The sequence below is a fragment of the Ranitomeya variabilis genome, chromosome 2 (assembly GCF_051348905.1).
Source record: "Ranitomeya variabilis isolate aRanVar5 chromosome 2, aRanVar5.hap1, whole genome shotgun sequence".
Taxonomy (NCBI): domain Eukaryota; kingdom Metazoa; phylum Chordata; class Amphibia; order Anura; family Dendrobatidae; genus Ranitomeya; species Ranitomeya variabilis.
The window spans coordinates 622054773-622072781 of NC_135233.1; the positions used below are offsets into that span (position 1 = coordinate 622054773).

Here is an 18009-nt window from a genome sequence, read left to right on the forward strand (position 1 = left end):
TCTCCTGCTCCTCCCAATCTACCCCCCGTCTTCTGGAGCTCTCTCGCTCCTCTCGATCTACCCCCCCATCCTCTGGAGCTCTCCCGCTCCTCCCATGCTACCCCCGTCCTCTGCAGCTCTCCCGCTCCTCCTGCCCCCTGTCGTCTGGAGCTTTCCTGTTCCTCCCAAGATGCCCCCCTCGTCTGGAGCTCTCCCGCTCCTCCCGAGCTGTTCCGTCCTTTGGAGCTCTCCTGCACATCCCTAGCTGTCCCCCGTCCTATGGAACTCTCCGACACCTCCCGTGCTACCCCCCATCCTCTGGAGCTCTCCCAAGCTGGCCCCTGTCCTCTGGAGCATTTTCTCTTCCCCTGAGCAGCACCCCCCTTCTGGAGCTCTCCCGCTCCTCCCTAGTTGTCTCCCCCCTCTGGAGCTTTCCCACTCCTCCATAGCTGCCCCTGTCCTCTGGAGCTCTGCAGCTCCTCCCGAGCTGTGTCAGGAAATAGGAAGAAGTTCTGATTACTTCAATTACAAATACAGAGCTCTCAGCTGCAGTTTCCTTCCCCCTCCTTCAAGAAGTTTTATGGCTTTGAGCTGCGAAAGCAGGTCTCCTTAAACTTCTCATTCCCCCCCCACCTAATACCAGCCAAAACTGGTACAGAAAGCATTGGATTCTATTGTACTTTTAAAGTTAAATATATTGGCACTGATCAGGGCTAGAGATATAAGGATTATATATTTCGGATGTCCACCAAGAGATCTATAGCTCACGGAAATCGCTAGGAGCGGGTTTCTCCATAAGCGGGTCACCGCTGTGCTCTGCTTTACGGCCGGCGCTGACACAGTCAGTGCAGGAAGATCTGAGCAGCAGCGCGTAACCCTGTGGACGCCGGGGGACGTGACAGACATCAGAATGTGAGTATGTACTGGTTTTTTTTTTTACTTTTACAATGGTAACCAGGGTAAATATTGGGTTACTTAGCGTGGCCCTGCTCTTAGTAACCCGATATTTACCCTGGTTACAAGTGAACACATCGCTGGATCGGCGTCACACACGCCGATCCAGCGATGGACAGCGGGTGATCAGCGACGAAATAAAGTTCTGGACTTCTAGCTCCGACCAGCGATATCACAGCGGGATCCAGATTGCTGCTGCGTGTCAAACACAATGAGATCACTATCCAGGACGCTGCAACGTCACGGATCGTCGTAGTTCTCGCTGCAAAGTCGCTTAGTGTGAAGGTACCTTAAGAAAAGGGGAGGATTCAGCATCTAAGTGAGGTCGCAACAGGAGGAGAGCCTTGGTTTTAGGCTGGGAAATAAGTGAGTGAAGCAGCAGTCTTCACGTGTCTTTTGTCCAGGGTCTAGCTACTATACAGATGTGTGATATGCAGCTAGATGTGGCCCCTGAGCACATGGGCAGCCAGGAAATGAAATAATCTGAATGAAATGTAAGTGTTCTCTTCAACATTAATCCCATTTTATTTGTATTGTACATACGATATTCGTCTTCTTTATAATATCTTTTTATACTTCTGTAAACACTGCCTACCTTTTTTTGAGTAAAATATAAAATTACTAGCTTTGTTTCTCCTTGCTCTATAACGAACTGTCACATCCTCTGAAGTGAATTACGCTACTAATCTGGGTTGGCTCCGGACCAGTTAATAATTAAGAAATCGGAGCTGGTGACAGCGGGATTTGTCCTGTGCGTTTGGGAGGCTTTGTAGCAACCGACGGCGTAGATAATTATTGTTCCCGCCTGAGTGGGAGTAGGTATATCGCCCTTGCTGCAGTGTGCCCATTAAATAGTACAAAGTAAGGCAGCCTTTCTGGCGACTAATTATCCTAGGTGCAGATCCCGGTCTGACTTGAGGGTAAGGGGGGCGCCAGAGAGCTGCAAGTTCCAAACCGGAACTCGGAAGTGGGATATAGATAAATCCTCTTCAGAAAAAACCAGGGGCAACCAAACAACCCCGGTGCATGACAAATTGGTGTGAGTGGTTGGGATGATAATGGTATCCTTCCCGTGAACCATGACAGTCATCGTACCGCGTGTCCTCGTGGAGGCATCACTCGGGCATCCGTGGCTGAGCAGCGTCATCGTTCCGCGTGTCATGGAGGCATCACTCGGGCTCTGCAGCTGAGCAGCATCATCGTACCGCGTGTCATCGTGGAGGCATCACTCGGGCTCCGCAGCTGAGCAGTGTCATCGTACCACATGTCCTCGTGGAAGCATCACTCGGGCTCCGTGGCTGAGCAGCGTCATCGTTTCACATGTCATCATGGAGGCATCACTTGGGCTCCGCGGCTGAGCAGCGTCATCGTACCGCGTGTCCTCGTGGAGGCATCACGCGGGCTCCATAGCGGAGCAGCGTCATCGTACCGCATATCCTCGTGGAGGCCTCACTTGGGCTCCGTGGCTGAGAAGCGTCATCGTTCCGCGTGTCCTTGTGGAGGCATTACTCGGGCTCCGTGGCTGAGCAGCGTCATCGTTCCGCGTGTCCTCGTGGAGACATCACTCGGGCTCCGTGGCTGAGCAGCGTCATCGTACCGCGTGTCATCGTGGAGGCATCACTCGGGCTCCGTAGCTGAGCAGCGTTATCGTACCTCATATCCTCGTGGAGGCATCACTCGGGCTCCGCAGCTGAGCAGTGTCATCGTACCACATGTCCTCGTGGAAGCATCACTCGGGCTCCGTGGCTGAGCAGCGTCATCGTTTCACATGTCATCATGGAGGCATCACTTGGGCTCCGTGGCTGAGCAGCGTCATCGTACCGCGTGTCATCGTGGATTCATCATTCGGGCTCAGCGGCTGAGCAGCATCATCGTACCATGTGTCATCGTGGAGGCGTCACTCAGGCTCCGCGGCTGAGCAGCGTCATCGTACCGCGTGTCATCGTGGAGGCATCACTCGGGCTCCGTAGCTGAGCAGCGTTATCGTACCTCATATCCTCGTGGAGGCATCACTCGGGCTCCGCAGCTGAGCAGTGTCATCGTACCACATGTCCTCGTGGAAGCATCACTCGGGCTCCGTGGCTGAGCAGCGTCATCGTTTCACATGTCATCATGGAGGCATCACTTGGGCTCCGCGCCTGAGCAGCGTCATCGTACCGCGTGTCCTCGTGGAGGCATCACGCGGGCTCCATAGCTGAGCAGCGTCATCGTACCGCATATCCTCATGGAGGCCTCATTTGGGCTCCGTGGCTGAGAAGCGTCATCGTTCCGCGTGTCCTTGTGGAGGCATTACTCGGGCTCCGTGGCTGAGCAGCGTCATCGTTCCGCATGTCCTCGTGGAGACATCACTCAGGCTCCGTGGCTGAGCAGCGTCATCGTACCGCATGCCATCATGGAGGCATCACTCGGGCTCCGCGGCTGAGCAGCGTCATCGTTCCACGTGTCCTCGTGGAGGCGTCACTCGGGCTCCACGGCTGAGCAGCGTCATCGTACCGCGTGTCTTCGTGGAGGCATTACTCGGGCTCCATGGCTGAGCAGCGTCATCGTACCGCATATCATCGTGGAGGCCTCACTCGGGCTCCGTGGCTGAGCAGCGTCATCATACCGCATATCCTTGTGGAGGCCTCACTGGGGCTCCGTGGCTGAGCAGCGTCATCGTTCCGCGTGTGCTTGTGGAGGCATCACTCGGGCTCCTGGCTGAGCAGCGTCATCGTTCCGCGTGTCCTCGTGGAGGCATCACTCGGGCTCCGCGGCCGAGCAGAATCATCGTACAGCGTGTCCTCGTGGAGGCCTCACTCGGGCTCCGTGGCTGAGCAGCATCATCGTTCCGCGTGTCCTCGTGGAGGCATCACTCGGGCTCCGCTGCTGAGCAGAATCATCGTACCGCGTGTCCTCGTGGAGGCATCCGTCAGGCTCCGCAGCTGAGCAGCGTCATCGTACCGTGTGTCCTCGTGGAGGCATCACTTGGGCTCCGTGGCTGAGCAGCGTCATCGTTCCGCGTGTCATCGTGGAGGCATCACTCGGGCTCCGTGGCTGAGCAGCGTCATCGTACCGTGAGTCCTCGTGGAGGCATCACTCGGGCTCCGTGGCTGAGCAGCGTCATCGTACCGCGTGTTATCGTGGATTCATCACTCAGGCTCCGTGGTTGAGCAGCATCATCATACCGCATGTCCTCGTGGAGGCATCACTCGGGCTCCGCGGCTGAGCAGCGTCATCGTACCGCGTGTCCTCATGGAGGCATCACTCGGGCTCCGTGGCTGAGCAGCGTCATCGTACCGCGTGTCCTCGTGGAGGCCTCACTCGGGCTCCGTGGCTGAGCAGCGTCATCGTTCCGTGTGTCCTCATGGAGGCATCACTCAGGCTCCGCTGCTGAGCAGAATCATCGTACCGCGTGTCCTCGTGGAGGCATCACTCGGGCTCCGTGGCTGAGCAGCGTCATCGTACCGCGTGTCCTCGTGGAGGCATCACTCGGGCTCCGTGGCTGAGCAGCGTCATCATACCGCGTGTCCTCGTGGAGGCATCACTCGGGCTCCGTGGCTGAGCAGCGTCATCGTACCGCGTGTCCTCGAGAAGGCATCACTCGGGCTCCGTGGCTGAGCAGCGTCATCGTACCGCGTGTCCTCGTGGAGGCATCACTCGGGCTCTGCAGCTGAGCAGCGTCATTGTACCGTGTGTCCTCGTGGAGGCATCACTCGGGCTCCTTGGCTGAGCAGCATCATCATACCGCTTGTCCTCGTGGAGGCATCACTCGGGCTCCGTGGCTGAGCAGCGTCATCGTACCGCGTGTCCTCGTGGAGGCATCACTCGGGCTCCGTGGCTGAGCAGCATCATCGTACCGCATATCCTCGTGGAGGCATCACTCGGGCTCCATGGCTGAGCAGCGTCATCGTACCGCGTGTCCTCGTGGAGGCATCACTCGGGCTCTGTGGCTGAGCAGCGTCATCGTACCGTGTGTCATCGTGGAGGCATCACTCGGGCTCCGTGGCTGAGCAGCGTCATCGTACCGCGTGTCCTCGTGAAGGCATCACTCGGGCTCCGTGGCTGAGCAGCGTCATCGTACCGCATATCCTCGTGGAGGCATCACTCGGGCTCCTGTTGTGAATTTGCTTTTTGCTCCCTCTAGTGGTTACTAGTTTTTTGACACTGGTTTTTCTGTCATTCCTTTTATCCGCACCTGGGTCGTTAGTTAGGGGTGTTGCTATATAAGCTCCCTGGACCTTCAGTTCAATGCCTGGCAACGTAGTTATCAGAGCTAGTCTGCTGTGCTCTTGTCTACTGATCCTGGTTCCAGTTATATCAGCTAAGTCTGCCTTTTGCTTTTTGCTATTTGTTTTGGTTTTGTATTTTTGTCCAGCTTGTTCCAAATCTATATCCTGACCTTTGCTGGAAGCTCTAGGGGGCTGGTGTTCTCCCCCCGGACCGTTAGACGGTTCGGGGGTTCTTGAATTTCCAGTGTGGATTTTGATAGGGTTTTTGTTGACCATATAAGTTACCTTTCTTTATTCTGCTATCAGTAAGCGGGCCTCTCTGTGCTAAACCTGGTTCATTTCTGTGTTTGTCATTTCCTCTTACCTCACCGTCATTATTTGTGGGGGGCTTCTATCCAGCTTTGGGGTCCCCTTCTCTGGAGGCAAGAAAGGTCTTTGTTTTCCTCTACTAGGGGTAGCTAGATTCTCCGGCTGGCGCGTGTCATCTAGAATCAACGTAGGAATGATCCCCGGCTACTTCTAGTGTTGGCGTTAGGAGTAGATATATGGTCAACCCAGTTACCACTGCCCTATGAGCTGGATTTTTGTATTCTGCAGACTTCCACGTTCCTCTGAGACCCTCGCCATTGGGGTCATAACAGGCTCCATGGCTGAGCAGCGTCATCGTACCGCGTGTCCTCGTGGAGGCATCACTCGGGCTCCGTGGCTGAGCAGCCTCATCGTTCCGCGTGTCATCGTGGAGGCATCACTCGGGCTCCGTGGCTGAGCAGCGTCATCGTTCCGTGTGTCCTCGTGGAGGCATCACTCGGGCTCCACAGCTGAGCAGCGTCATCGTACCGCGTGTCCTCGAATCCTTCAGTTCGCTCAGACCTAACACATGACTGATTCATAATACATGGCGCAGCGTGGACCGGCCGACGTGATCTCCGATGTCAAATATCATGTAACGATCCCCCAGAGAAAGGGGCGAAACGTAGTCCTTCCTATCTGCAGACAGGAGCACACTACCTCTGATGTCCTGATAAAGACAGATAACAGCTGGCATGCCCCAAGTCTTGCTGGGACTTGTGGTTCGCCTTTATGTGGGCATAACACACTGGTAAAGCTGGCTGCTGACTGCTTATAGACTCAGCCACGATGTGGGGTGATGACTGTAACCCTGATCACGTACAGCCATTACATAAGGGTGCAGTGAGCACAATACTCTCCACCAGGCCGCGCCACACTGCTCCACCCAACGAATAATGGTGGGGGAAGCGTAGCTGCACAGGGCCACATATCACGTCAGTAGCTGAGGGGGTACAGGAGCGCCCCGGGTCGTACGCTGTGATCACACAACCCGGACGCTGCTGTCTATGATTACACGTCATTGTCATACCAGGAACAATGCTGCACACAATTCTGCTCCTCCACCGGGGGATGGTCAGCGGCACTGGTGTAAACCTGCTGGGAACCAGTTTAGAGATGACTGGGTTTGGCTGCGGGTGGCAAGTACAGGTGACTCTTCTCACAAGTCTCCGCTGGGACATCAGCACGTGGGCGTAATACCAGCGCCCTGTTCCCCAAATGTCACACTGCTGCAGAACCTCTTTAATACCCTGTATCGCCGCACACTGACAACTACCTCTATCAGCCTGATGTCGGCAGGGACCCGGTCACCGACCGTCAGGCAAACCACGTCTCCAGGGACCAGATCTCGAGCAAGAAGGTGCTGAAGCTTCCCATCACGGACACTGCAAACGATGAGACAAGGGTGAATGTGCTGCAGAAGTGCACCGCAGAGCAAAATCATTGCGCACAAAGCCACCGCAGAGCAAAATCATTGCGCACAAAGCCGCCTCAGAGCAAAGCCACCATGCACAGGGCCGTCGAAGAGCAAAATCATTGTGCACAAAGCCGCCGCAGAGCAAAATCATTGCGCATAAAGCCACCGCACAGCAAATCATTGCGCACAAAGCCACCGCACAGCAAAATTATTGCACATAAAGCCACCGCACAGCAAAATCATTGCGCACAAAGCCACCACAGAGCAAAATCATTGCACACAAAGCCGCCACAGAGCAAAATCATTGCACACAAAGCCGCCACAGAGCAAAATCATTGCACACAAAGCCACCGCACAGCAAAATAATTGCGCACAAAGCCACCACAGAGCAAAATCATTGCACACAAAGCCGCCACAGAGCAAAATCATTGCACACAAAGCCGCCACAGAGCAAAATCATTGCACACAAAGCCACCGCACAGCAAAATCATTGCGCACAAAGCCACCACAGAGCAAAATCATTGCACACAAAGCCGCCACAGAGCAAAATCATTGCACACAAAGCCACCGCACAGCAAAATCAATGCGCACAAAGCCACCGCACAGCAAAATCATTGCGCACAAAGCCACCACAGAGCAAAATCATTGCACACAAAGCCACCACAGAGCAAAATCATTGCACACAAAGCCACCACAGAGCAAAATCATTGCACACAAAGCCATCGCACAGCAAAATCATTGCACACAAAGCCACCGCACAGCAAAATCATTGCACAGAAAGCCACCACAGAGCAAAATCATTGCACACAAAGCCGCCACAGAGCAAAATCATTGCACACAAAGCCACCGCACAGCAAAATCATTGCACACAAAGCCACCGCACAGCAAAATCAATGCTCACAAAACCACCGCACAGCAAAATCAATGCGCACAAAGCCACCGCAGAGCAAAATCATTGCACACAAAGCCACCACAGAGCAAAATCATTGCGCACAAAGCCGCCACAGAGCAAAATCATTGCGCACAAAGCCGCCACAGAGCAAAGCTGTTGTGCACAGGGCCGTCCCGGAGCAAAGCACAGGAGTCTGTAAGAACTCGGGCTTCAACCTCTGCAAACGTTCACAGGCAGCAAGCAGTGATATTGTTAATATCTACACATGTATCTATGACCGCTTGTCTTACACAACGGACCAGGTCACATGACCACATGGAGAATTTGGGGTTTTCATCCGGATTTTTGGATTACTCACCAGTTACATTCAGGGGGAACCAGTTTATTTAACTCCTCAAGAGACTTTTCTGAGCGATATTCCTGAAAATATAAAAGAATGAGATCAGGATTAGATCTGCAGCTACGGCAAATGATCCGCCGCAATCCTCTGCACCCAAGGCTCATTCACTGCCGCAATCCGCTGCACCGACGGACTGCCACAATCCAGGGCCGGTTTTAGGCAACGTGGGGCCCTAGGCAAAGTTTATAATGGGGCCCCAAATGCTAACATATTGCAAATCACACAGAAGCATTTCGGTTGTATTTACATGCGCTGAGCTCAGGCCGCTAAACGAGTGTGATCGACAATACTGCAGTTGTTCAACGCTTGTTTCCTGGCCTCTTTCCACCAGCTGAGGAATAATGATGGGACAGAACGATCACTAATAGATCACTAACAGATCACCATACAGTATCATGTTATCAGCAGCACATCTACAGTTTACACCGGCGATGTGCTGCTGAGAACAATGATTTTTGTTCCAGCAAAAACAATCTGAATATGCATTTTACTTGTTTAGTAAAATACACCGCATAGTCCTCCATATATTATAATGTGCACCACAGTCCTCCATATAGTATAATACACTCCCTATAGTCCTCCATATATTAAAATACACTGCTCAATCCTCCATATAGCATAATACACTCCTCATAGTGCTCCATATAGTATAATGCACCGCCATAGTCATCCATGTAGTACAATTCACTTCCCATAGTATAATGCTCCCCATAGTTCTTCATATAGTATAACGTATTCCCCATAGTCCTCGATACAGTATAATGAAGCCCACATATAGTATAATGCAGCCACCACCCCACAGAGTATAATGTAACCCCCATATAATATAATGCAGCCCCCCTCATAGTTTAATGCAGCCCCCTCATAGAGTATGATGCAATCACCCCTCATAGAATATAAATATAATACAGCCCCCCATAGAATATAATGTAGCCCCGAATAGAATAGAATACAGCCCACCTCCCCATAGAATATAATGCAGCCCCATCAAAGAGTATGATGCAATCATCCCTCATAAAATCTAATACAGCCCCCCCACAGAATATAATACAGCCCACCTCCCCATAATATATAATGCAGCCCCCCATAGTATATAACACAGCCTCCCCCATAGAATATAATATACCCCCCTTAGTATATAACACAGCCTCCCTCATAGAATATAATATACCCCCACAATAGTATATAACACAGCCACATAGTATATAACATATAATATACCCCCATAGTATATAGCAAAGCCCGCATAGTATATAGCACAACCCGCATAGTATATAGCCCAGCCCGCATAATATAGCACAGCCCATGTAGTAGATACCACAGCCCACGTAGTATATAACAGCACACGTAGTTTATAACACAGCCCAGAGTAGTATACAGCACAGCCCACAGAGTAGTATACAGCACAGCCCACAGAGTAGTATACAGCACAGCCCACAGAGTAGTATACAGCACAGCCCACAGAGTAGTATACGGCACAGCCCACAGAGTAGTATACGGCACAGCCCACACAATAGTATACAGCACACACAGCCCACACAGTAGTATACAGCACACACAGCCCACGTAGTAGTATACTGCACAGCCCCCCCCCCTCGAGAATGGCCCCACAGTCCAGTTAAAAAAAAAAACCCACACTCCTCACCTCTCCTCGTGCCCGCGCTGCTCCCTGCTCCAGTCTCAGTGGCTGCCGCTACACTGCCTGGCACACAGTGAGTGCGCGATGATGTCATCGCGCACCCGCAGTGTCAGAGGCAGAGCGGGGAATGATGGGAGAGGGAGCATCGTTAGACGCTCTCTCCTCCATCATTAGATTGAACTGTACCGGCGTCATAGACGTTGGTATAGATGAATGCGGTGGCGATGGCGGGGGGGGGGGCGAGTTGGCGCTGGCGCCACTGACAACGGCACAGTGTGCAGCGGCCCACTACTGGCACCGGCCCTTCTGGCATTTGCCAGAACTGCCCGATGGCCAGTCCGGTCCTGAGTGACATCATCACTCCTGGTGCCAGCACACACTGCAGAGCAACCTGTGCAGGATGCTGACGAGTGACAGTAGGTATCATTAATTTTTTTATATCACTTTTTTACATTGGAGTTTTGGTTGCTGTGCAGACTGCCGTGTGTGATTGGTGTGATAGTGCAGTTCAAAAAACTCACCAGTGAGCAGTGAAGTGTCTATATGGGAACACTTCTCCTGGGTGGCAGCACAGCTCCTGTACTGTATCCTGACAGGGGCTGCTGTGCAGCGTCAGGACACGGGACAGCGTCAGCGGTCAGGTGTCACATAGGAAGGTCCTGCCGCTGAACAGCAGCTGCCAGCCCAGTATACATTATAACCATGAAGCCTGCTGCAGAGTGAGGATGGACGGCCATAGCAGAAGAACAGGAGAACATGCAGAGCGCAGGTCAGGTCATTATAACACGCCTGACTGCTTCTGCCTCCGGAAATGCAGCCGAGAGCGGACATTACAATAGATAACACAAGGCAGTGCAGCGCTGGGAAACCTCGCATTGCAGAACAGATAAGACACATACACACTTATGTCTGCCTCTTCTGCAAAGGGAAGCACTGCCTTGTGCTATTTGAATTGTAAGTAAGCTACATCATGGAACCAGCAGGCAACAGGGGGGCCCCTGGAGGAGTGGGGGCCCCAGGCAGCTGCCTGGTCTGCCTGTGCATAACGCCGGCCCTGCCACAATCCCCTGCACCTAAATCCCATTCACCACCACAATCCTCTGCACCGACGGACTGCCGCAATCCCCTGCATCTAAAGCCCATTCACCGCCGCAATCCTCTGCACCAACGGACTGCCGCAATCCCCTGCACCTAAATCCCATTCACCGCCACAATCCTCTGCACTGACGGACTGCCGCAATCCCCTGCACCTAAAGCCCATTCACCACCGCAATCCTATGCACCGACTGACTGCTGCAATCCCCTGCACCTAAAGCCCATTCACCACCGCAATCCTCTGCACCGATGGACTGCCGCAATCCCCTGCACCTAAAGCCCATTCACCGCCACAATCCTCTGCACCAACGGACTGCCGCAATCCCCTGCACCTAAAGCCCATTCACCGCCGCAATCCTCTGCACCGATGGACTGCCGCAGTCCCCTGCACCTAAAGCCCATTCACCGCCGCAATCCTCTGCACTGACGGACTGCTGCAATCCCCTGCACCTAAAGCCCATTCACTGCCACAATCCTCTGCACTGACGGACTGCTGCAATCACCTGCACCTAAATCCCATTCACCGCCACAATCCTCTGCACCGATGGACTGCCGCAGTCCTCTGCACCTAAAGCCCATTCACCGCCACAATCCTCTGCACCGGAGAACCGTAAACCGCCACAATCCTCTGCACCTAAGGCCCGTTCACTGCCACAATCCTCTGCACCGGAGGACCGTTCACCACCACACTCCTCTGCAGTCACCCCCCAAATGACTAATATCTTATCTCACTTTTTCTCTTCCCGACGGTGGGTTATGTCATCATTATGTAGGTTATGGGGTCATGCGCTTCTCAGTAACCAATAATATTATTACAGGGTACTCATCATGGACGCTGGGGTCTGTGGGGTGATGAGATGGAGGGCTAGGGGGGATTGGCTCTGTGGGCCCCTGCATAGGGCACAAGGTGCAGGACTCCACAGACAGGAGGAGGTTTTGTGGCGTAATCTAGAATAAATCGGAGGTTTATATACAGGACGGCAAGAGATAGGAGGACAGTGTGTGCTGGGATGGCGGTGTCAATAGCTGGCGGTGCCCTCCATTGCTTCACCGCCCTCAGGTGACGTCTGACAGTTCCTACCTGCACGAAAGCCACGGTCACCACGATTAAAATCGCCTGCGGAGATATGACATCAGACATTTAAAGAACCAGACACTATGACAGCCTCCAGCAGAGCGGTGTCCTCCGCCCTGTATCTTACCACGGTGATGCTGACGGCGTCTTCATATTCCTTGGTTGCAACACTGACCAGAGCGGAGCCCAGCAGCAGCAGGATGAGGGGGTTTGTGAACTGGGGTTACAAACATGTAAAAAAAAAGACCCTTAATTCCTCCATTCACGTAAAAAGACACCAACATTTCGATCAATTTGGTCTGACAAACTGAGGAGTAGAGGAGACATGTGACATAATGCCTGGAACGGCTGATAACAGGGAACAATAGCTTGCATACAGCTCAGCCAGTCTGTACCAGGATGACACTAGGCAGAAGGGTCGTACCTGTCCCAGGTATTTCTTCCAGATGGGATCTGAATTTTGCACCTGAAACTCATTCCAGCCATGTCGGCGGCGGCGCTGCAGCACGGTGCACTCGGACAGCCCGGCGTTCACATCCACCTGGCGGGGGAAGAGGATTACAGCGGGTTAGAACATCCAGCCACTACGGAGTCACATCCTGGGCCCCCGGAGGCCCTGCCTCTATATCTTGTGCAGTTGTTCTTAATGGCTATCTGATAACCGTAAACTCCAATACCACAATGGTGGAGGTGAAGACACCCCATGGGTGAGTCACTTTCCCACACAACAAAGACAATATCGAGAAGAATGTCGCTGGTACAGAGGGAGGGCGCGGAGACACTCAGGAAACACTTCCTGCAACAAAATGTCACAGAAAAGTCAAGGTAACACAGACTGCCGGAGGGGGCTGCACACAGGGACTGACTGCACGCGAGGACTGCCGGAGGGCACTGCACACGGGGAACGACTGCACGCCAGGAATGCCAGAGGGCACTGCACATGGGGAACGACTGCACGCCAGGACTGCCAGAGGGGCACAGCACACGAGGAACGACTGCACGCCAGGACTGCCAGAGGGCACTGCACATGGGGAACAACAGCACGTCAGGACTGCCAGAGGGCACTGCACACAGAGAACGACTGCACGCCAGGACTGCCAGAGGGCACTGCACATGGGGAACGACCGCAAGCCAGGACTGCCAGAGGGCACTGCACACGGGGAACGACTGCACGCCAGGATTGCCAGAGGGCACTGCACACAGGGAACGAATGCACGCCAGGACTGCCAGAGGGCACTGCACACGGGGAACAACTGCACGCCAGGACTGCCAGAGGGCACTGCACATGGGGAACGACTGCACGCCCGGACTGTCAGAGGGCACTGCACACGGAGAACGACTGCACGCCAGGGCTGCCAGAGGGCACTGCACACGGTGAACGACTGCACACCAGGACTGCCAGAGGGGGCTGCACACAGGGACCGAATGCACGCGAGGACTGCCAGAGGGAACTGCACACAGGGAACGAATGCACGCCAGGACTGCCAGAGGGCACTGCACACGGGGAACAACTGCACGCCAGGACTGCCAGAGGGCACTGCGCACGGGGAACGACTGCACGCCAGGATTGCCAGAGGGCACTGCACACAGGGAACGAATGCATGCCAGGACTGCCAGAGGGCACTGCACACGGGGAACGACTGCACTCCAGGACTGCCAGAGGGCACTGCACATGGGGAACGACTGCACGCCCGGACTGTCAGAGGGCACTGCACACGGAGAACGACTGCACGCCAGGACTGCCAGAGGGCACTGCACACGGTGAACGACTGCACGCCAGGACTGCTAGAGGGGGCTGCACACAGGGACCGAATGCACGCGAGGACTGCCAGAGGGAACTGCACACAGGGAACGACAGCACGTGAGGACTGCCGGAGGGCGCTGCACATAGGGAACAACTGCACGCTATGACTGCCACAGGGGGCTGCACACAGAGACCGACTGCATGCGAGGACTGCCGGAGGGCGCTGCACACAGGGAATGACTACATGCCAGGATTGCCAGTGGGGGCTGCACACAGGGAACGACTGCAAGCGAGGACTGCCAGAGGGCACTGCAAACGGGGAACGAATGCACGCAAAGACTGCCTGAGGGCACTTCACACGGGAAACGACTGCACGCCAGGACTGCCAGAGGGCAGTGCACACGGGGAACGACTGCACGCCAGGACTGCCAGAGGGGGGCTACACACAGGGAACGACTGCACGCCAGGACTGCCAGAGAGGGCTACACACAGGGAACGACTGCACGCCAGGACTGCCAGAGGGCGAAGCGCACAGGGATCGACTGTATGCCAAGACTGCCAAAGGGGGCTGCACACGAGGAACGACTGCACGCCAGGACTGCCAGAGGGCACTGCACATGGGGAACAACAGCATGTCAGGACTGCCAGAGGGCACTGCACACAGAGAACGACTGCACGCCAGGACTGCCAGAGGGCACTGCACACGGGGAACGACCGCAAGCCAGGACTGCCAGAGGGCACTGCACACGGGGAACGAATGCACGCCAGGACTGCCAGAGGGCACTGCACACGGGGAACGACTGCACGCCAGGACTGCCAGAGGGCACTGCACATGGGGAACGACTGCACGCCCGGACTGTCAGAGGGCACTGCACACGGAGAACGACTGCACGCCAGGGCTGCCAGAGGGCACAGCACACGGTGAACGACTGCACGCCAGGACTGCCAGAGGGGGCTGCACACAGGGACCGAATGCACGCGAGGACTGCCAGAGGGAACTGCACACAGGGAACGACTGCACGCCAGGACTGCCAGAGAGGGCTACACACAGGGAACGACTGCACGCCAGGACAGCCAGAGGGCGAAGCACACAGAGATCGACTGCACGCCAGGACTGCCAGAGGGCGAAGCACACAGGGATCAACTGTATGCCAAGACTGCCAAAGGGGGCTGCACACAGGGAACGACTGCACGCCAGGACTGCCAGAGGGGGCTGCACACAGGGACCGACTGCAATGTGGGGACCGCTGATGGGAACTTCTTTAGTCTCTAGCTCACAAATAACCTTCATTCTTGTCACATTTCTCCACTGTTTAAGCCAATTAGTCAACAGTGAAATAAACCTTTTGATTTTTCTTTGTTTAGTTGATGCGGCCTGCAATGTAAAGTACAGAGGGCATCATTCTGGTTTCTATATGTAACATGAGCATATGATCTACACTAGTACACATATACATTACATTATGTAACGCTCTCCAGCCACATCGGACACAAAACTGTGACAAGACAGAACAATATAAAACATAGTATAAACAGCTCCAGAAAATGCAAATCAGTGGAGGGTCAGACGCCATCACTGCCAAAATGTGAAGGAAATGCTCACATGCAAATATTTAAGCAGTTCGCTTTCTTCCAGACGACTTGCTTCTTTTGCAGGTAATGGGATGACATCATCCTCCTGTCCCACGGATTTAAGCTCACACTGATCGTCCGCCTGCAGAAATAAGACAACATCATTAATATACATGAATCAGAAACCCCAGAGGTGAGAACAGTAACGCCAAACCCCAACATATGATACACTGAAGAGCACGCAGCAAAAGTCCCCAACATAACACTCCATGGGGCAGCATTATAGTAGTTATATTCTTTATATTCTTCTATATAGGAACAGTATTATAGTAGTTATATTCCTGTACATAGGGGGCAGTATTATAGTATATTCTTGTACATAGAGGCAGTATTATAGCAGTTATATTCTTGTACATAGGAGCAGTATTGTAGTAGTTATATTCTTGTACATGGAGCAGTATTATAGTTGTTATATTCTTGTACATAGACACAGTATTACAGTAGTTATATTCTTGTACATGGAGCAGTATTATAGTAGTTATATTCTTGAACATAGGGGCAGTATTATAGCAGTTAATATACTTGTAAATAGGAGCAGTATAATAGAAGTTATATTCTTGTACATAGGAGCAGTATTATAGTAGTTATATTCTTGTAAATAGGAGCAGTATTATAGTAGTTATATTCTTGTACATAGAAGCAGTACTATAGTAGTTATATTCTTGTACATAGAAGCAGTACTATAGTAGTTATATTCTTGTAAATAGAAGCAGTATTATAGTAGTTATATTCTTGTACATAGGTCAGTATTATAGTAGTTATATTCTTGTACATAGGGGCAGTATTATAGTAGTTATATTCTTGTATATAGGGGCAGTATTATAGTAGTTATATTCTTGTACATAGGTCAGTATTATAGTGGTAATATTCTTGTACATAGGGGGTAGTATTATAGTAGTTATATTCTTGTACATAGGGGACAGTATTATAGTAGTTATATTCTTGTACATAGGGGCAGTATTATAGTAGTTATATTCTTGCACATAGGGGGCAGTATTATAGTAGTTATATTCCTGTACATAGGGGACAGTATTTTAGCAGTTATATTCTTGTACATAGGGGCAGTATTATAGTAGTTATATACTTGCACATAGGGGGCAGTATTATAGCAGTTATATTCCTGTACATAGGGGGAAGTATTATAGTAGTTATATTCTTGTACATAGGGGGCAGTATTATAGTAGTTATATTCTTGTACATAGGGGCAGTATTATAGTAGTTATAATCTTGTACATAGGGGCAGTATTATAGTAGCTATATTCTTGTACATAGGGGCAGTATTATAGTAGTTATATTCTTATACATAGGGGCAGTATTATAGTAGTTATATTCTGGTACATAGGGGCAATATTATAGTAGCTATATTCTTGTACATAGGGAGCAGTATTATAGTAGTTATATTCCTATACATAGGGGGCAGTATTATAGTAGTTATATTCTTGTACATAGGAGCAGTATTATAGTAGTTATATTCTTGTACATACGGGCAGTATTATAGCAGTTATATTCTTGTGCATAGGGGCAGTATTATAGTAGTTATATTCCTGTACATAGGGGGTAGTATTATAGTAGTTATATTCCTGTACATTGGAGCAGTATTATAGTAGTTATATTCTTGTACATAGGGGCAGTATTATAGTAGTTATATTCTTGTACATAGGGGCAGTATTATAGCATTTAATATTCTTGCAAGTAGGAGCAGTATTATAGTATGGTAGTTATATTCTTGTAAATAGGAGAAGTATTATAGTAGTTATATTCTTGTACATAGAAGCAGTATTATAGTAGTTATATTCTTGTACATAGAGGGCAGTATTATAGTAGTTATATTCTTGTACATAGAAGCAGTATTATAGTAGTTATATTCTTGTACATATGAGCAGTATTATAGTAGTTATATTCCTGTACATTGGAGCAGTATTATAGTAGTTATATTCCTGTACATTGGAGCAGTATTATAGTAGTTATATTCTTGAACATAGGGGCAGTATTATAATAGTTATATTCTTGTACATAGGGGCAGTATTATAGTAGTTATATTCTTGTACATAGGGGCAGTATAATAGTAGTTATATTCTTGTGCATAGGGAGCAGTATTATAGTAATTATATTCTTGTAATTAGGAGCAGTATTATAGTAGTTATATTCTTGTAATTAGGAGCAGTATTATAGTAGTTATATTCTTGTACATAGAAGCAGTATTATAATAGTTATATTCTTGTACATAGGGGCAGTATTATAGTAGCTATATTCTTGTACATAGGGGCAGTATTATAGTAGTTATATTCTTGTACATAGGGGCAGTATTATAGTAGTTATATTCTTGTACATAGGGGCAATATTATAGTAGCTATATTCTTGTACATAGGGGGCAGTATTATAGTTGTTATATTCCTATACATAGGGGGCAGTATTATAGTAGTTATATTCTTGTACATAGGGGCAGTATTATAGTAGTTATATTCTTGTACATAGGAGCAGTATTATAGTAGTTATATTCTTGTACATACGGGCAGTATTATAGCAGTTATATTCTTGTGCATAGGGGCAGTATTATAGTAGTTATATTCTTGTACATAGGGGCAGTATTATAGCAGTTAATATTCTTGCAATTAGGAGCAGTATT

General features: G+C 51.1%; 1 protein-coding gene across 2 annotated transcripts in view; it reads right to left on the reverse strand.

Annotated features, from left to right (window-relative positions):
• The window catches only part of ATP2C2 (ATPase secretory pathway Ca2+ transporting 2), a 98757-nt gene that overhangs the window by 53145 nt on the left and 27603 nt on the right, over positions 1-18009 (reverse strand). For both annotated transcript variants that reach the window (XM_077288882.1, XM_077288883.1), the window contains exons 2-7: positions 15355-15465; positions 12432-12548; positions 12135-12224; positions 12014-12049; positions 8157-8218; positions 6766-6874 (exon numbers count right to left, since the gene is read on the reverse strand). In XM_077288882.1, the coding sequence (XP_077144997.1) occupies positions 6766-6874; positions 8157-8218; positions 12014-12049; positions 12135-12224; positions 12432-12548; positions 15355-15465 (525 nt within the window). The remainder of the gene's footprint in view (positions 1-6765; positions 6875-8156; positions 8219-12013; positions 12050-12134; positions 12225-12431; positions 12549-15354; positions 15466-18009) is intronic.